The sequence below is a fragment of the Macaca mulatta genome, chromosome 6, assembly GCF_049350105.2.
Source record: "Macaca mulatta isolate MMU2019108-1 chromosome 6, T2T-MMU8v2.0, whole genome shotgun sequence".
NCBI lineage: Eukaryota > Metazoa > Chordata > Mammalia > Primates > Cercopithecidae > Macaca > Macaca mulatta.
This window is the reverse complement of record NC_133411.1, coordinates 79382324-79403890: the sequence shown is the minus strand read 5'-3', so window position 1 is coordinate 79403890 and position 21567 is coordinate 79382324. Positions and strand designations below refer to the sequence as shown.

General features: G+C 37.0%; 1 protein-coding gene across 2 annotated transcripts in view; it reads right to left on the bottom strand.

Annotated features, from left to right (window-relative positions):
- FCHO2 (FCH and mu domain containing endocytic adaptor 2) overlaps positions 1–21567 on the bottom strand; it is a 137151-nt gene that overhangs the window by 42186 nt on the left and 73398 nt on the right. For both annotated transcript variants that reach the window (XM_078003937.1, NM_001257784.1), the window contains 5 exon segments: positions 20438–20482; positions 18016–18088; positions 13728–13752; positions 3775–3832; positions 2693–2868 (listed from right to left, as the gene is read on the bottom strand). In XM_078003937.1, the coding sequence (XP_077860063.1) occupies positions 2693–2868; positions 3775–3832; positions 13728–13752; positions 18016–18088; positions 20438–20482 (377 nt within the window).

The window sequence follows — 21567 nt, the reverse complement described above, 5'->3', positions numbered from 1 at the left end:
AAACGTAATCCAGCATATAAACAGAACCAAAGATAAAAACCACATGATTATCTCAATAGATGCAGAAAAGGCCTTCGACAAAATTCAATAGCCCTTCATGCTAAAAAACTCTCAATAATTCAGTATTGATGGAATGTATCTCAAAATAATAAGAGCTATTTATGAGAAACCCACAGCCAATATCATACTGAATGGGCCAAAAAAAGCATTCCCTTTGAAAACTGGCACAAGACAGGGATGCCCTCTCTCACCACTCCTATTCAACATAGTGTTGGAAGTTCTGGCTAGGGCAATCAGGCAAGAGAAAGAAATAAAGGGTTTTCAATTAGGAAAAGAGGAAGTCAAATTGTCCCTGTTTGCAGATGACATGATTGTATATTTAGAAAACCCCATCGTCTCAGCCCAAAATCTCCTTAAGCTGATAAGCAACTTCAGCAAAGTCTCAGGATACAAACCCAATGTGCAAAAATCAAGCATTCTTATACACCAGTAACAGACAAAGAGAGCCAAATCATGAATAAACTCCCATTCACAATAGCTTCAAAGAGAATAAAATACCTAGGAATCCAACTTACAAGGGATGTAAAGGACCTCTTCAAGGAGAACTACAAACCACTGCTCAGTGAAATCAAAGAGGACACAAACAAATGGAAGAACATACCATGCTCATGGATAGGAAGAATCAATATTGTGAAAATGGCCATCCTGCCCAAGGTAATTTATAGATTCAATGCCATCCCAATTAAGCTACCAATGACTTCCTTCACAGAATTGGAAAAAACTGCTTTAAAGTTCATATGGAACCAAAAATGACCCCGCATTGCCAAGAACATCCTAAGCCAAAAGAACAAAGCTGGAGGCATCACGCTACCTGACTTCAAACTATAATGCAAGTCTACAGTAACCAAAACAGCATGGTATTGGTACCAAAACAGAGATATAGACCAATGGAACAGAACAGAGCCCTCAGAAATAATACCACACACATCTACAGCCATCTGATCTTTGATAAACCTGAGAAAAACAAGAAATGGGGAAAGGATTCCCTATTTAATAAATGGTGCTGGGAAAATTGGCTAGCCATAAGTAGAAAGCTGAAACTGGATCCTTTCCTTACTCTTTATACGAAAATTAATTCAAGATGGATTAGAGACTTAAATGTTAGACCTAAAACCATAAAAACCCAAGAAGAAAACCTAGGTAATACCATTCAGGACATAGGCATGGGCAAGGACTTCACGTCTAAAACACCAAAAGCAATGGCAACAAAAGCCAAAATTGACAAATGGCATCCAATTAAACTAAAGAGCTTCTGCACAGCAAAAGAAACTACCATCAGAGTGAACAGGCAACCTACAGAATGGGAGAAAATTTTTGCAATCTACTCATCTGACAAAGGGCTAATATCCAGAACCTATAAAGAACTCAATCAAATTTACAAGAAAAAAACAAGCAACCCCATCAAAAAGTGGACAAAGGATATGAACAGACACTTCTCAAAAGAAGACATTTATACAGCCTACAGACACATGAAAAAAATGCTCATCATCACTTGCCATCAGAGAAATGCAAATCAAAACCACAATGAGATACCATCTCACACCAGTTAGAATGGCAATCATTAAAAAGTCAGGAAACAACAGGTGCTGGAGAGGATGTGGAGAAATAGGAACACTTCTACACTGTTGGTTGGACTGTAAACTAGTTCAACCATTGTGGAAAACAGTGTGGCGATTCCTCAAGGATCTAGAACTAGAAATACCATATGACCCAGCCATCCCATTACGGGGGATATACCCAAAGGATTATAAGTCATGCTGCTATAAAGACACATGCACACGTATGTTTACTGTGGCACACTATTCACAATAGCAAAGACTTGGAATCAACCCAAATGTCCATCAGTGACAGACTGGATTAAGAAAATGTGGCACATATACACCATGGAATACTATGCAGCCATAAAAAAGGATGAGTTTGTGTCCTTTGTAGGGACATGGATGCAGCTGGAAACCATCATTCTCAGCAAACGATCGCAAGAACAGAAAACCAAATACCACATGTTCTCACTCATAGGTGGGAATTGAACAATGAGATCACTTGGACACAGGAAGGGGAGCATCACACACCGGGTCCTATTGTGGGGAGAGGCTAGTGGGGAGGGATAGCATTAGGAGATAAACCTAATGTAAATGACGAGTTAATGGGTGCAGCACACCAACATGGCACATGTATACATATGTAACAAACCTGCACGTTGTGCACATGTACCCTAGAACTTAAAGTATAATAAAATTTAAAAAAAATGCAAATATATAATTTAATCTTTAAATTCACTTTTATAAAATTCCCTCTGACATAAGGCTCACAAAACATAGAAGAAACACTTCAAAATTAGATGAGGCAAAAATTAATACTGCCAATTCAAAGAATTCTGCCAGAGACATATAGCACTGTTTATGAAATGCAACAAATGGCGGAAATAGTGAATTTTTGACATTTTCACTTTCTACTTTCAAAAGGAAGCAAAATTAAGCCAAACTCACAAGTCTATTTGCCTGTATACAAATTAAAAACTAAGTATTTCCTCAGCCAACATGCTTAACAATTGCTAAGTAATGTTTGACCAGAACAGATAGGTAAGAAAAAATAAAGCCTTTATATTATAGAGTACAAATGTGTTTGTACTTACAGATATTGCTGGGGAGAGTGTTATATTCCCTATAGATACTTTTAATTCATCCAAAGAAGCCATTGTGTGATGTGAGTTATTTGGATGCATAGGCTTAATTTCTATCCGATACTTCTTTGGTTCTTCATCTTCAGAGTCAGAATCACTAGATGAGTAGAAATGGTTCTCTTTGGTATGTGAGTTTCAGTTAAAGAATTGTTTTAAAATTACCTTAGATGTATAACCAGTTTTTCACACATCTATTTTTAAAAAAGAATGAAACCTTTAAGAGTAAAACAGACTTTGGGCCGGGCGTGATGGCTCACACCTGTAATCCCAGCACTTCAGGAGGCTGAGGCAGGCGGATCACAAGGTCAGGAGTTCGAGACCATCTTGGCTAACAAGTAGAAACCTTATCTCTACTAAAAATACAAAAAATTAGCTGGGCATGGTGGCACGCACCTGTAGTCCCAGATACTCAGGAGGCTGAGGCATGAGAATCACTTTCACCCAGGAGTAGGAGGTTTAAGTGAGCCGAGATCTCACCACTGCACTCCAGCCTGGGAGACAGAGTGAGACTTCATCTCAAAAAAAAAAAAAAGAGTAAAACAGACTTTAACAGAAAAAAGATTACTAACTTTTATTAGTATGTCAAGGCCAGGCGTGGTGGTTCACACCTGTAATCCCAGGACTTTGGGAGGCCAAGGCAGGTGGTTCACTTGAGGTCAGGAGTTCGAGACCAGCCTGGCCAATATAGTGAAACCCTGTCTCTACTAAAAATACCAAAATTGGCCAGACATGGTACACACACCTGTAATCCCAGCTACTCGGGGGCTGAGGCAGAAGAATCGCTGAAACCTGGGAGGCAGAGGTTGCAGTGAGCCGAGATTGTGCCACTGCACTCCTGCCCGGGCAACAGAGCAAGACTCTGTCTCAAACAAACAAACAAACAAAAAAACCAACACGTCAAATGACAAATAAGGAATCACATTTTATAATTAATAAAAAATTGGAAGAGGCTTTAAGTAATATACGATTTTCTTATAACTGCCTCCTTATATGCCAACATAATCCATAAGAATACCCAGATGATGAAAGGATATCATTCTGATTTGTTTCTGGTTTAATACTGTAGCCTTCTTCATCCACATCAGGAATGTTCTAAGGGAAAAAGAAAAAAAAATTATGACAACTCCAATGTACAAAATTATTAGAGATTATCAAAGTAGCCTCAAGTATTACTAAGGAACCAAACCACTTCTCAGATATCAACAGGTTAACAAGATGATTAACACTGAAGAAAAATTACATCCTTTTAATTAGCTTCAAATCACACTCCATGCTTTGGATATCTGAAAGAGGGAAAACCTGCAAAATGAAACAGGAGAAACACAACTCATAATTTCAGGGCAAGAAATCACCGAGGTGGAGACCAATTCAGATTGCTCAAAATCTACAGTTTCTGTTATAAATGAGGAGGAATATGTTAGTTTAAAAAGTACATGTGATTTGAAAGCTATTACCAAGTTAAATATTCTTTTTGCTATAAGCTCTATGGAAATATAAGATCTAGCACCTCTTTACGCAGTTTAAAGTTTGGGTGAACTAGCGAAACTATCTAAGACAAACCATCAGTGTCTGCCAACATGCCAGAGAGTGACAACCAGACACCATGTGTCTCATGAGAGAGGCAGGCCTGACAAAATAAAACAAGACCAAAAAAAACTCGAACCTGGATCTGATCAAGCCTCTAGATCCAAATGCCAATTTAAATAATATAAAGAAGTAAAACATAATACAGTATGGCAATATAATCAGCAAAATCCAGACTAAAGGAAACTATAAAACAAACCACCTAGTCTTGCCAATAAAAACACAGAAAGCAGACTGGGTGCAGTGGCTCACGCCGGTAATCCCAGCACTTTGGGAGGCCAAAGCAGGCGGGTCATGAGGTCAAGAGATCAAGACCATCCTGGACAACATGCTGAAACTCCATCTTTACTAAAAATACAAAAGTTAGCTGGGCACGGTGGCGCGTGCTTGTAATCCCAGTTACTCTGGAGGCTGAGGCTGGAGAATGGCTTGAACCCAGGAGGTAGAGGTTGCAGTGAGTCAAGATCATGCCACTACACTCCAGCCTGGTGACAGAGCAAGACTCCGTCTCAAAAAAACAAAAACAAAAACAAAAAAACCAGAAAGCTAAATAGAGAGGGAGGGAGGGAAGAGGAACATATAGATCAAGAGAGACTTAAGACATATCAACAAATTCAAACAAAGCATAATAAAACAGACATCAAAGATGATAAATATAAATACTGAACGGTTATTTGAAAATAATGAGTTGTAAATTATTTCTAGATGTGATGATATTGTGATGTTTTAAAGGTAAATATAAACTCAGATGAAATTATATTATTCTAGAATTTGGGCAGAAGAAATGGATGGGCAGGATTAGCTAGGGCAAGCTGTTGTTGGGGCTGACTGATGAGAGCCCCAACATGAGAAACCATGATGGTATTTTTTATAAATAAATACACACACACACACACACACACTCACACATATTTGTTTACAATTCTTCAAAATAAAAAAATAAAAATAATCTAGCTGGGAGTATTAAAACAGCAGAAGTAGCCTAAATATTATAACTCAGAAATTAGTTTTAATACATTTTAACAGCTTCAAGAAGGGTTTTCTGGTCACATTATAAAATTCCCATAAGTTGGAAGAACACTGCAAACAAGGAGAAATAACATACACAAAGACACAGAAAGATAAACATTCAGTTCAGGTGTTCAGAAAAAGATTTTTTTCAAGTTAAAGAAAACTGGGCATGCCTAAAAGCAGAAGAGGAGCCAATAAATACTACAGATATCATAGATATGTGAGATAAAATGAGAACAAGGTACTCAAAGAGTCAAGAAAAAACAGGATAAGACAAAGAGGCCCTTCCCTGTTCCTCAAGGACTAGGAAAAAATAAAAGAAAGAAAATGGGTATTTGGGTAGGAATGCCAGCAGTCTTGTGGAAAACCAATTTTTCATTCAAATCCTCAAAGTAAAGAAATAAAAAGCTAAGACTATGTGTATCTTGGGGTGTGCTGTGGTGAAGCGAAAGGACTGAGTGTAAATGAATGAAAATATAAACCATAAGCAAAAAACAAACAAAATGAGAAATAAAAGACTACCAAGAAAATTAAAACTACATTAAGATACCAAATTCAAAAGCTTGAAAATATACTCTGTTGGTGAAGTTGCAGGGGAAATGCATATTCGTACTTTGTGGGTATTAATACAAATTGGCACAACCCCTACAGAGAAAAATTAGGCAATGTGTAACAAAACTACATATACATTCACTCTTTTACCCAGGAATCCCATTTCTAGAAATTCATCATGAAGATACAGCTCCAACTATTTAAAAGTACATATGCAGAAGGTTATTCATTAAAGATTATTTATAACCTGTAATGATTAGAAATTACCTAAATGTCCAAGCACAGCTGAATAAACTATGGTACATACACAAAATGGGTAGAGACATCCCTCCATATCTGCAGGTTCGGTTTCAGTATTTGCACGTATTCAACCAACCGCAGATTGAAAATATTTTATTTATTTAGTTAGTTTTTTGAGATGGAGACTTGCTCTGTCACCCAGGCTGGAGTGCAGTGGCCCAATCTCAACTCACTGCAACCTCCATCTCCTGGGTTCAAGTGATTCTCCTGCCTCAGCCTCCCTAATAGCTGGGATTACAGGCACCCACCACCACACCCAGATAATTTTTGTATTTTTAATAGACACAGGGTGTCGCTATATTGGCCAGGCTGGTCTTGAACTCCTGGCCTCAGGTGATCCGCCCACCTCGGCTTCCCAAAGTGTTGGGATTATAGGCGTGACCCACTGTGCCCGGCAAAAATATTTTTAAAAAATAAAAAATAAGCTGGTTGTGGTAGCTCACGCCTATAACCCCAGTTCTTCAGGAGGCTGAGGCAGGAAGACTGCTTGAGCCTAGGAGTTCGAGACCAGCAATAGAATGGGCAATATAGTCAGACCTCATCTCTACAAAAAATTAAAACATCAGCTGAGCAGGGAGGCAAGCACCTGTAGCCCAGCTACTACGGAGCTGAGGTGGGAGGATCGCTTAAGCCTGGGAACTAGAGGTTGCAGTGAGCCCCGATGGTGCCACTGCGCTGCAGCCTAGGCAACAGAGCAAGACTCTGTCTCTAAATAAATAAATAAGTAAACAAAAATAAAAATACACAAAACATGAATCTTTAAAAAACACAGTAAAACAACTATTTACAACATCCATTTACATTGTATTAGGTATTATAAGTAATCTAGAGATGATTTAAAGTATGACTTAAAGGATGTGTGTAGGTTATATGCAAACACTATGACAGTTTATATAAGGGACTTGAGCATTCAGTGATTCTGGCATCCTCAGGGAGTTCTAGAACCAGTCCTGCAAGGACACTGAGGAACAACTATACTATGCAGCTGTTAAAAAGAAAAAAAAAAAAAAAAGGAGAAAAGTTCATATGAACTAATATGGAGTGATTACCAGGAAATACTGCTAATTTTTAAAAAGCCAAGTAGTAAAGAACATATATAGTACCATAACTTTTAAGTAAGAAGAGCAAATAAGAACACAAACATGTATCTGCTTATCTTTAATTAAAAAAAAAAACTACAGAAAGGATAATTAGAACACAATAAAGTTGGTTACCTACAAGGAAGGGCACAGGAAAGAGGAACACTTCTCTGAATATGCTTTTGTGGTTAGATAAAGGAATATTTGAAATTTTGGGGCAATATATACTTAAGTATTTAGAGACAAAGGGCCAGAATATATTTAATTTGTGCTCAAATGGATCAGAAAAAACATTATACACATATAAACACATGCACAAATATAGAGAGAATGCAAATATGACAAAAATAAAGGGCATACAAGTGTTCTTCATATGATTTCATTCTTGCAATTTTGTAAGTTAGAAATTATTTCCAAATTAAAAAAAAAAATTTTAATGGAAAGAAAAGGCTGCCAAGGAATTGCAGCAAAAATCCTTTTACTGGTAAGGTATTCTGTTCTTCTAATCACTTTCTAAAGCTCAGCAAGAAAGATAAGAAGAACTGTGAAGGCAGGCACAACCCAAGGTTAGGGAGAACTAAGTGCAGCATTTATGTGACTATCACTTCCAGACTAAACAAACAGTCTACTGTAGCTAGCAGTGAGTTAACAGATGGAATTAAAAACCAGAAATAAAAAAATCTAATGTAGGGTGAAGAGCAGATTCTACAGATAAAAAGATGACAAAGGCCGTGTTTTTAACACTGAAGGTAGAACACTTCCTCTTTCTACTGCTTGCTAATATGCAAACATCACTTTAAAATACTTTAAAAATAAGGAAACTTTGCTAATTGTGAATCTTTTAGAAATCAGAATGAAAGGTTTTTTCAAAATACTTTGTCCCCATTCCAAGTACCCTAGAAACACACCAGGTATTTAGTCTCCTGGAGGTTCTATCTCAAATTTAACAATGGACTACTTTAAATTTGTTTAGAATACACTATTTGTTTAGAATACACTATATAGCACAATGTAATAATTTAATAACACCAAGCTGTTTTCTATATGGCTGAGTAAGCAGCTTTTGGACCAACCTCCTGCAGATTACAACGATAAATTCTGATGAAAACACATCAACAGGCCAGGCACGGGGGCTCAGGCCTACAACCCCAGCATTTTGGGGGGTCAACACAGGAGGATCACTTGAGGCCAAGAGTTCAAGACCAACCTGCTCAATATAGCAAGACCTTGTCTCTACTCAAAAATTAAAAATTAGCTGGGTATGGTGGCACATGCCTGTATTCCTAGCTACTTGGAAGGCTGAAGCAGGAAGGATCACTTGAGCCAAGGAGTTTGAGGCTGTGGTAAGCTAGGATTGTGCTACTGCACTCCAGCCTGGGCCACAGATCAAGAACCTAGCACTATTAAAAACAAAACAAAACAAAAAACACCATAAACAACTATCTGGAGGTAATGGAAAATGACCTAGAGCACCTACTAAAATAGCTCTACAAAGTGAATCAATGAAAAACTCTATAAAGTCAAAATGCTATTCTAAAAAAAGGTTCAAATAACCTACACAAAGGCAAGAAAAAGCAAAGCAAAACAAAAAACAGAGGAACAAACAGAAAACAAAAATAAAATGGCAATCTTAAAATCTGACAATATCATTACATATAAATGGTCCAAACATACCAATTAAAAGGCAGAGATTGGCAGAATGGATTTTTAAAAACATAATCCAACTATCTGCTGTCTATAAGAAACTTCAAATATAACAATACAGTTAGGCTGAAAGAAAAAGGATGGAAACAATTATACCAGGCAAACATGAATAATAACAAAGGGTAAAAGAGGATGTCTTAATATTAGATAAGGTAGAGTTCATAAAGAAAATTATCAGGGTCAGAGAGGAACATTATGTCCACACAAAAACCTGTAAACAATTGTTCATAGTAACTTTAATAGCCAAAAATTGAAAAACAACTAAAATGTCCTACAATAGATGAGTGGTTAAACAAACTTTAGTATATCCAAAACAAGGACTACTACTCAGCAACAAAAAATAAACTATTCATATGTACCACAGCATGGATAAATCCCCAAAGAACTGTGCTGAGTGGAAAAAAGCCAACCTCAAAAGCATACATATTGTATGATTTCACTTATAGAACAATCTTGAATTGACAAAATTATAGGAATGAAGAAAAGGTTAGTGGCTGCCAGAGGTTAAGGAAGGTATAAGGAAAAGTGGCTGTAAAAGGGCAACCAACATGAGAGATTGTTGTGGTACGGAAAATGTCCGGTTTTGACTGAATTAGTGTCAATATTCCAGTTGTGATACTATATGACACTTTTGTAAAATGTTAGTGTCAGGAGGAAGGGGTAACAAGTACACAGTACTGTTATGTACACCATCTTTGCAACCTTCCATGCATCTTTATTTCAAAATAAAAAGTTTTTCTTAAAAGCAGTGATTCTCAGTGTACTATCTTTTTACTGCTAGAACTATTCATAGAAACCTGATATTAATAAAAGCTTACACATTACCTGTGTTCATCTTTACCCATTCAATCCATGATTTCTATATTAGGGCCCACACAGCTGCAGTGAAGCCCTAGGTCAAAAGCAGTATGAACAAGAACAGAATAGGCAACTTCACCCATCAATCTTAAAGACAGTTGCTTACTCTGGCTAAAGTGGCGGTGGCAATTTAAAAAATATATACCAGAATGGAGCTCAAGAAACAAGAGTAAATGAAATGTTTCTTAATTTCTGTTTGGAATGGGGACATAGGCCAAAACCAAAAAAAAGAAAAAAAGAGCAATTATACTTCTTTGGCTAACTTGCAAAACATGCAGTTGCTAAAAATAATTTTTTTAATTACGCGGACCTTTAAAGAAAGGAATAAGAAATGAACAATAATTTCCCTACTAGGAGAGCTTATTGATGTTTTAAAAAATAATTAGTAAGAGAAAGCCATGAATAGGCCATAAGTTATTATCTATAGGCTACAAATAAAAGAAAATAACAAGCCTGGACAACACAGTGAGATACCGCCTCTACCAAAAACGAAAAAACATAGCCAGGCATGGTGGCATATGCCTGTGTTCCCAGCTACTCAGGAGGCTGGAATGGGAGGAACGCTTGAGGCTGGGAGGTCAAGGCTGTAGTGAGCTATGATCGTGCCACTGAACTCCAGCCTGGGTGACTGTATTTGTCTGTTCTCACATTGCTATCAAGAACTATCTGAGACTGGGTAATTTATAAAGAAAAGAGGTTTAATTGGTTCACAGTTCCACAAGCTGTACAGGAAGCATGGCGAGGGAGGCTTCAGGAAACTTAAAATCATGGCGGAAGGCAAAGAGGAAGGAGGCACATCTTACATGGCCGGAGTAGAAGGAAGAGAGTGAAGAGGGAGGTAATATACACTTTCAAACAACCGGATCTTGTGAGAACTCACTCACTGTCACGAGAACAGCGAAGGGGAGATCCATCCCCTGACCCAATTGCCTCCCACCCATCCCCTCCTCCAACACTGGGGATTACAATTTGACAACAGATTTGGGCAGGGACCCAAATCCAAGTAACATCAGCCAGAGAGCAAGACCCCGTCTCAAAATAAAATAAGTAAAAAGAGTCTCCTTTCTCTACTGACCATTGCAATTCTTGGCCCCAAAGGTATCCACAATTAAAGTGTCTTGTAACTCATTCTTCTAAAATAAAGATAACACATATATCCACATATTTATATTCTATTTTTAAAACAGCAATCACTTAAAAGATCATACTTATTTTTATTTAGTACGTTCTTTCCATATCAGCAGATACAGATCAACTTAACTCTTTATAATATCTATTACCCCACCAATTTATTTAACCAGTTCCCATTTTGATGGATTCTTTGGTGTTTCCAGTTTTTTGCTAACACAAACAATGTTGAAATAAATATCTATCTCTCCCTCACTTTCTATATATGCATGAATCTTAAGTGTGTGTGTGTACATACATATATACTTTATATATGTGAGTATGTGTGTATACACACACATACACACACCAATACAATGTGCGTGTGTAAAGTTTTGTTACTATAACTGTAACAGTAAATTCCTAGCAGGGAGACAGCATGGTCAAAAATGAACTCACACTTCTTATTTGGGGCAATACTGCCAAACTATCCACAAGACGGACAGTGTCAATTTACATTCCTACCAACAGTATGAGCGTATCAAAACCTTTGCTGGCCAGGAACAGTGGTCCACATCTGTAATCCCAGCACTTTGGCAGACTGAAGTAGGAAAATGGCTTGAAGCCAGGAGTTCAAGACCAGTCTGGGCAACACATCCCCAACTCTACCAAAAAAAAAGTTTAAGAAATTAGTTGGGCATGGTGACATGTGCCTACAGTCCCAGCCACATGGGAAGCTGAGGCAAGAATATCGCTTGAGCCCAGGAGTTCAAGGTTACAGTGAGCTATGATCACACAACTGCACTCAAGCCTGAGCAACAGAGTGAGACTTTGTTTCTAAATTAAAAAACAAAAAATTAAATTAAAAAATTTCCCAATATGATTAGACACTATAGTAAATTCATTCTAATTTGCACCAGAAGAACACCACTATTTTGAGCAATATTCATTACGGTTATCACTTTTATTTCTTTTTATGAAAATTGAGCATTTTTATCCTATGCCCTTTTCCTACCAGGTACCCACTTACTTTTTGTATTGATTTGCATATAAACTTTATAAATGAAAGCAATTAGCCCCGTCACATGTCTTGCAAAGATGCTCTGCCAGTTTGTCTCTGATGATTCAAATCCTTTTATAAAGTATTTTTTCTAGTTTTATATATTTTTCATTTCTACACAGTCAAATTTATCAATTGCTTCTTATCCAGTATTAGAATTTTGTATTCTCTTTTGTATTCTGGAGAAGTACTAAGTAAAGTTCAAAACTGGATAATATTATCATTATAAAATAGTATTAATTGCCGGGCGCGGTGGCTCAAGCCTGTAATCCCAGCACTTTGGGAGGCCGAGACGGGCGGATCACGAGGTCAGGAGATCGAGACCATCCTGGCTAACACGGCGAAACCCCGTCTCTACTAAAAACACAAAAAATTAGCCGGGCGAGGTGGCGGCGCCTGTGGTCCCAGCTACTCGGGAGGCTGAGGCAGGAGAATGGCGGGAACCCGGGAGGCGGAGCTTGCAGTGAGCTGAGATCTGGCCACTGCACTCCAGCCTGGGCGACAGAGCGAGACTCCGTCTCAAAAAAAAAAATAAAATAAAATAAAATAGTATTAATTAGTTACTGAATTAAAAATGTTTTATTTAAAGGGAATATATATAAACTAAAACATGAAGTATTAAAGTTGTATTTAATTTTCCAATCATCATTTTAATGCTACAAATAATTCAGAAATAAAATGCATAAAAATAATGCAGAAATAAAATGAGTACTAAAGTTATTGCCAAACACATCTGCTGCTTTTCATTAATTAGTTAACCAAGGGTATCAAACAAAGTAACCAAGTGGTAAGGTAAACGTTGTAACTCCAAAAATACACTGATGATTTTAACCCCATAACTCATTATAAGTCTATTTCTTATTTTTCATATAAATTTGTTAACAAATCATAATTGTATTTTAAAGCCAAAATATAAAACAAAATACTAATTTATCTTAGTTAAGTAACATAAAATACAGTGTTTCACAAAATATTTTTAGTTATTTTGGTACACTATGATGCTGTAAAAGATCAAAATGTTTTTGGATCAAAGGAAACAATAGTTACGCAGGCAGGAACAATAAGCAAAGGACAGAGATTGTTTGAAACTCCTATACTTATCAACATGAACAGTATCTAATGAACAGTTTGAAAAATATGCCCATCTATACATTACTTAACAACATTTGGTAAATCTACTCTCTCACTGTAACCACAGGGAGCTCCATTTGATGTCTTCTTTAATTACACATAAAGAAATACATTTAATCAAGAAATATAAGCAACCCTTCTTTAAAATAAAACAAAAAGCACAGAAAAGTACTGACCATGGTTCTTGTTGCTGTTATTTCTAAAATGACAAGCTCTCAAATGAAACTCAAATGCATGCACAATGTTGTATTTTAATAGATCTAAGAATACATTAGTAAGAACACCACATTTTAAAATAAAGTATACAGATTTGATTTCTGGCATGTTTCCCAAGAAAAAGCAGTATGATATGGCACCACTCCAATTTTAAAAGTGAAATGTCCCACTTTTCAAAGGTGGTTAGAAATACTTTCTATTTAATAGGAAAGCATCTGGCAATGTAAATCCAAAAATACATCTGTAAAATAATTTTAATAGTGAATTTACAATATGATGGTATTTTTCTTTGAAAGACTGGTAACAACTCAACTCAAATATGTTAGGTTTGTCCTAATGAAAATAACTAATTTAAATTGTTTATATCAAAGTTAAATCTACTTACCAGTGAATCTGCATCAGGGCATTCACTATTAAAACAAAATATCAGAAATATTCAATAATTAGAATTGTCTGCTAATTATGCTTGTTTAAAGTCTTTACTTTGGTACTTAAATATAGCTTTTATTTAAACTCTACAAAAAATATTTAGAGAAATCAAACCATGAAGATTAAAACATACCAAATCATTTTAAAATTCAAAAAAGGAATTCTTATACCCATACCAACTGACAAAATAAAAAACAAACAGCTTACAAGTATTCCTTTTTTCTATCAGCTTACATTATGCTTTAAGGGCTTATAAGTATTCTAAAACCTATTTTCAAAAGTAATTCTTTTCCATGAATATACTCACACATCATTGACTTTAAAAAAAAAAGTCATTAAGTGGCAAGTAGTCTGAAAACCTAAAACTACTGGAAAAAAATACAATTTTTAAACACTTCAGTTTCATTTGAAGTACTTTCCATAACTTAGTATACAAAAAAGTCAAAACTAGTTTTTTCCAAATATACTGAGTAGACTTCCAGTTGGATAACTTTCTTATGTAATGTAATATGTAGTTGAGAACTGAAATTCTATCATTTAACTGATAAACAAGCATTGAATTTGCAAATACACTAGTGAAAAGTATTATTTAAAATGTAAAACTAAAACATAAAGAAGACCTAAATATGTACAACTAAGGACAGTGAGGTCATAAAAAATGAGGTTGGATAGAAGTATTTCCATGTATGCACTCTAACATAAATTCACAAACAAAACTTAAGAGCACAGATGTAAAAGGCTTTTGGATCTTTAACTAATGACAGTTAATGCACATAATGCAGGCTGAGCATCCCTAATCCAAAAATCTGAAATCCAAAGTGCTCCAAAATCTGAGACTTTTTGAGCACTAACAAGATGCTCAAACAAAATGTTCATTGGAACATTCTGGCTTTGGGATTTTTGGTTTAGGAATGCTCAACTGGATGTATTCTGCAAATACTTCAAAATCCAAAAAAATCTGAAATCCAAAACACTTCTAGTCTCAAGCATTTCAAAGGATACGCAATGTGTGTCAAAATCTTATACAAACAGATAAACGCCATTTATCCAAATACTAAGCAAATGCCAGAAGAATCTACAAAATTGAAGAATTTTCTTAAAGGAATACAGGATAAAACAGACTGAAAAAATTAAAAAGGAGGAAGATGACATTGCTCTTAATCCAAAATGAAGTACCAAAGAGACAGGGTAAATGCGAAAGGTGACTTTCTTTCTTCTTTTTTTTTTTTTTTCATTTTTTCTCTAACACAGAGTTTCACTCTGTCACCCAGGCTAGATGGAGTTTAGTGGCGCCATGTCGGCTCACTGCAACCTCTGCCTCCCAGGTTCAAGCAATTCTCCAGCCTCAGCCTCCCAAGTAGCTGGGATTACAGGTGTGTACCACCACACCTGGCTAATTTTTGTATTTTTAGTAGAAATGGGGTTTCACAATGTTGGCCAGGCCGGTCTTGAACTCCTGACCTCAAGTAATCCACCCTCCTCGGCCTCCCAAAATGTTGGGTTTACAGGCGTGAGCCACTGCGCCTGGCCCCCCAGGTGACTTTCTATCCACTTAAAAGTCATTTTAAATTGCACATTTTGAAATACAGCTTCCTTACTGGTAGATGAGAAACACTATACTTTAAACTTATGCATACTCTGAAGAAATGTTCCAGAAAAGGCATAATAATAATCCAATCCTAGAGAATCAAATTAATAAAGATGTTAGAACATTTCTACTTTCTTCTTTTTTTAAAAAAAGATGCAGTTTGCCCATAAAAGGAAGTGTTAAAAGTTCCAAAGAGTTTACTCTCTGGCTTTAAGCCAAAACACTCCAGTCACTGGGGTAAAGTACTTATCTGTTTGCCTTCACAGTGGGCTATATGAGACCTGCAGAAGAAGCTCCAGGAAGAGGAAGCTCTGAAAAGGGTCTGTCTCCCATAATTACTAGCATCTCAAAAGCCTTCTGGCTATGAAGAGGCATTTCAAGAGCCTCTGGCATTTCAGGCAAAGTGAATTCTAACATTTTTCCTGCCAAGAAGTTTGAAAGAAGGTGATGATGGTGCAGTGGTTTAAGCACTGGCTTTCTGCTCTAGTATTGCCATTGGTTAAAAAACAAAACCAAAAAACCACCCTAAGTGGCTTAATATCATATTGGGAAATTATTGATAAGGAAAACTGTTTTAAAAACCTGGTTAAAAAATACTATAAGCTCCCTACATGAACAGTAATGAAACCCACACATTATAAAAATAATTTAAGGCCATGATTCTTTACAATATAGCCACTAACAGATGAACTAGATATATTTTAAAAACTTACTAATCAACTGATCAGATTTCAGTATGTATTGCTAATATTATAAAAATAGATTAAGTTTCACCCCCTTAAAAAAATCCCCTTCATAAATGCTCAAGAAAGACATCTGAAGAAGATTTGATAACTATAGATATAAATCACTTTGCAATTGGTCTTGATTTGTTAACCAAATACTACTTGGGAGAGGGGAAGAGACAGCCATTTAAAATGAAAGAAATTCTAAGAAACTCAAATAGAAATATAACTAGGTAGAAAGCAAGAATACCCAAAGCACAAACTATTCTCTTATATTAAAAATATGAGAGGCCGGGCGCGGTGGCTCAAGCCTGTAATCCCAGCACTTTGGGAGGCCGAGATGGGTGGATCACGAGGTCAGGAGATCGAGACCAACCTGGTGAACATGGTGAAACCCCGTCTCTACTAAAAAATACAAAAAACTAGCCGGGCGAGGTGGCGGCGCCTGTAGTCCCAGCTACTCGGGAGGCTGAGGCAGGAGAATGGCGTGAACCCGGGAGGCGGAGCTTGCAGTGAGCTGAGATCCGGCCACTGCAACTCCAGCCCGGGAGACAGAGCGAGACTCCGTCTCAAAAAAAAAAAATAAATAAAATAAAATATGAGAGCCCATCAAATATTAAATCTCATGAGAATTCCATTGATTATGCTAGGGAAGTGCGGTCTTTAATTTTCAGTCAGTGTTGGTGGGTCAACAAATCACTCACGACTTTTGATCAGTGTCTCTTCTATCTAAATGGACTGAATAATCATGGAAAGAAAGATTCTTTAATTCTAGTTTGTCTCTGAATAATCATAGCTCAATGATTCTTAACCCCAGGTATACATTAGAAATCAAAGGGGCTACTTAAAAAAGAGCAAAAATTATGTTGAGGTTTCATGCCGAGAGAATCTGATTTAATTGGTCTGAGGTAGGACCTAGCTTAGGTATATTTACTTTAATTTCCCAGGTAGTTCTAATGTGTAGCCAAAGTAGAAAACAAACAAACAAACAAAAACTTTGGTTAGCTAATCTAACTCAATTTCTTACATATTTATTACATATTCTTTGTATATTAATTTTTTATTTTTAAAAGAAGGTAAATCAAGCCGGGCACGGTGGCTCAGGCCTGTAATCCCAGCACTTTGGGAGGCTGAGGCGGGTGCTTCACCTGAGGTCAGGAGTTCGCAACCAGCCTGGCCAATATGGTAAAATCCTGTCTCTACTAAAAATACAAAAAATTAGCCAGATGTGGTAGGCGCTGTAATCTCAGCTACTTGGGAGGCTGAGGCAGGAGGAGAATCGCTTGAACCCGGGAGGCAGAGGTTGCAGTGAGCCGAGGCTGCGCCACTGCACTCCAGCCTGGGCAACAAGAGTGAAACTCCATCTCAAAAAAAAAAAAAAAAAAAGAAGGTAAATCAGACTTATAAGTGGACCAAATATTCCATCTAAAAATGATGACCTAGTATAAATAGTAAAATATTAGGGCTTTTCTCTCCCCTATTTAACATTTTCCATCAATGTATGTATATGTATCACTATGTGCCTATACACTTAGAATTGTCTAGAAGGATTTTCATCAAATAGTTGACCAGAGATTTTCTCTTAGGCATTAAGACTTTGATAAATTTTTTGTTTTCTTTGCACTTTTAATTTTTTAAAATATGCATTTATCATTTTATAAAAATGAGGATATTTCAAAAATTTCCATTTCTGGACATTAAAGCTTTTGTCTATAATGTCTTAAATTTTTTAAATAATTAACAAGTTAATACTTTGATCTAAAACCAGAGGAACTGGCAAATGCATTTATTAATATTTAGAAAAGCTTGTTTTTCACACCTTACACATATACTTTTATTTCCACAATACTTTTTTCTTTCCAAATGCAAAAGTCTTATTCTTAATCACTTATAAAAATAAAAAGGATTTTTACAATATTTAAAATACTTACACAGATTCTGCATCTTTTTCCTTTTTGATGATTCCTGGCAAAGCAAAGGTCTTTCTTTTCCTTGGTTTTATACCTTTAAAATAAATATATATTGTTACAGAAACATAACTGTTCCTGATAAACATATTAAGTTTAGGAATACATCTTGCATCTTCACACATAACTTGCTCGTAACTGCTGATGATAAATGTGGATGACAGAAATAAAATTATCAACCACTCAACCCTATTGGTTAGACTTTTCTTATGTTAATAAAACACAGTCTATTATTCATCAAAAGATCCTAGAACATTTACTTGATAGATAAAATTTTCTTTTCTTTTCCTAAGCCTACCTTAAGTCATCTTACACATAATAAGCATATGGAGATATCTTAAAACTTCAATGAAAGTACATTATTCATTATACTAAATTTTGTTATAAACATCAAATCATGTTATAAAGGTCAAATCATGTTTGCTTTTTAGAGCGTCACAAAATATAAATGTATTGTTTTAGATAAAAGGATGACACAGCAGACCCATTAGAACTATAATATGGGGCCAGGTGCAGTGATGCATGCCTGTATTCCCAGCACTTTGGAAGGCCAAGGCAGACAGATCACTTGAACTCAGGAGTTCGAGACCAGCCTAGGCAACATGGTGAAACCCAGTCTCTACAAAAAAATACAAAAAATTAGCTGGGTGTGGTAGTGCGTGCCTGTGGTCCTAGCTACTCAGGAGGCTAGGGTGAGAGGACTGCTTGAGTCCAGGAGATGGAGGATGCAGTGAGCTGTGATCACACCACTGCACTCTACCCTGACGAAAAAAGAAGTATAATATGAAAAGTTTACAATATGGCACTCTTGTGTCCATATGTTGTCCCTAATACAAACAATGCTATAAATGGATTCTACCATAACCGAGGAGTAAAAATTATCTTTGATATTCCTAATAAGGCAACTCTTCATCCTCTTGACAAATTATTTTTAAAGGCCAGTCACGCTATTAACTGTTGATAGAATTAAGCACTTAAGGCCTGGCGTGGTGGGTCACACCTACAATACCAGCACTTTGGGAGGCCGAGATGGGTGGATCACCTGAGGTCAGGAGTTTGACACCAGCCTGGCCAACATGGTGAAACCCCGTTTCCACTAAAAACACACAAAAAATTAGCTGGGCACAGTGGTGCACAGCTGTAATCCCAGCTACTTGGGAGGCTGAGGCAGAAGAATCATCCGAACCAGAAGGCAGAGGTTGCAGTCAGCCAAGATCACGCCACTGCACTCCAGCCTGGGTGACGGAGCGAGACCCTGTCTCAAAAAAAAAGAATTCAGCACTTAAAACTTAGGTGTTTACTCTTTGAGAATTGAGCAGTAGAGGCCGGGTGCAGTGGCTCACGCCTGTAATCCTAGCACTTTGGAGGCTAAGGTGGATGGATCACTTGAGCTCTGGAGTTCAAGACTAGTCTAGCCAACATGGTGAAACCCTTTCTCTAAAAAAAAATACAGAAGTTAGCTGGGCATGGTGGCACACACCTGTAGTCCCAGCTAATTTGGGGGCTAAGGTGGTAGGATCGCTTGGACCTGGGAGGTCAAGGCTGCAGTGGGCAGAGATCACACCACCGTACTCCAGCCTGGGAAACAAAACGAGACCCTGTCTCCCAAAAAATAAAAAAAGAAGAGAGCAGTAGAGACCTTAGGTTTAAGCTAGCCCCTCATCTTACAGATGAGGAAATTCAAGAAGGGTTTTTGTTGTTGTTTTTGAGACAGGGTCTCACTCTGTTGCCCAGGCTGGAGTGCAGTGGTACAATCACGGCTCACCACAGGCTTCTCCTCCCAGACTCCAGCAATCCTTCTACCTCAGCCTTCCCAGTAGCTGGGACTACAGGTGCACACCAGCACACCTACTAATTTTAAGTTTTTTTATAGAGATGGGTCTCAGCATGATTCCCAGCTGGTCTCGAACTCCTGGACTCAAGTAATCCTCCTGCCTCAGCCTCCCAAAGTGCTGAGATTACAAGCAGGAGCCACTGTGCCCAGCCAAATGATGGTAATATTAACATTAATGAAATGTTACCCACTGTACAATTAGCACTACACATTACAGTGATGAATTTCATATTCATGACATTAGAAGGCTTAAACATGGATGTCAATGAAGAAAACTATTTCAATGTATATTTAAAAACAAATGCATGTTATACTTAATCTTTAAAAATATATAATCTAACACACTAATATTCTTTTGGGAAAATCTGTTATTTATTAAGCAACAAGTAGCACCTGCAGGCCTTCAAACTAATTTCAGATTTTTACAGCACTCCATTACATAGATACGCTGACACCTAGGGATAGCAGTCCCTCCTTATTTGTTCAACGAACAGAAGATAAGATGCTAGCTAGCTGCCATGTGCATTAACATATTATAACTAATCAACTTACCTTCAACTGCACTAGCAGTGTCACATTCTTCAAATTCAATGAGGCCTGGAAAAAAAAATTGAAAAACTTCTAGTAGAAAAAAACTATCAGGTAAACTTTAATACTTTTTTTTTTACATTTAAAATTTTTTATTCTACTTTTAATTGACAACACATCTTTTTAATTGTTCTGAAATGGTTCTAGTTGTTACCTAATAGTTAATTCAAATATCAGTAATACATTTTAAAAATCAAATAATTCTAACAGTGAAAAACAACTGAGACTAGCCCATTATGATCACAATAATTTACTGAAAACCCATTATACATGATGCCACAGAATTAGAGACACAAGAATATGCGGTTTCTGCTTTCAAGGAGCTGGCAGTACTATTAATGAGAGAAAACAAGCGTGGTAAAGGTGGTTGCTGAATCCTTGGTGGTGTTCATGGGAAGAACAGGGCTACCAAGATAGTAAATACTACTAGAACATAAGCTTAGGACCTCATCTGTCCTGTTCGTCACTGTATCTTCAATACTTAAAAAATGCCAGGTAAATAATAAGTTGGGTAAATAAGTAAATATTTATTGAATGAATAAATGAACTAATTACAGACTAATTAAGTGGTGACCTTGGGATTATACTCCAGATCTCTCTAAGTGTATAGCAGGTCAAGGAATGTGAACTACAGCTTACAGGAAATAGGAAGAGTTTTCTTTTTTTTTTTTTTTTTTGAGACGGAGTCTCACTCTGTCGCCCCGGCTAAAGTACAGTGGCGCGATCTCGGCTCACTGCAAGCTCTGCCTCCCGGGTTCACACCATTCTCCTGCCTCAGCCTCCTGAGTAGCTGGGACTACAGGCACCCACCACCACGCCTGGCTGATTTTTTGTATTTTTAGTAGAGACGGGGTTTCACCGTGTTAGCCAGGATGGTCTCGATATCCTGACCTCATGATCCGCCCGCCTCGGCCTCCCAAAGTGCTGGCATTACAGGCATGAGTCACCTCACCCAGCCAGCAAGAGTTTTCATGTAAGATCATACACATCCACCCACAAAGTGATCTTCAAGGAACATTAATTTAGCACTGCTATGAGAGATAGACTGTAGAAGAGGAGGATGATAAAGTGGAAATCATTAGAAAACAATTAAA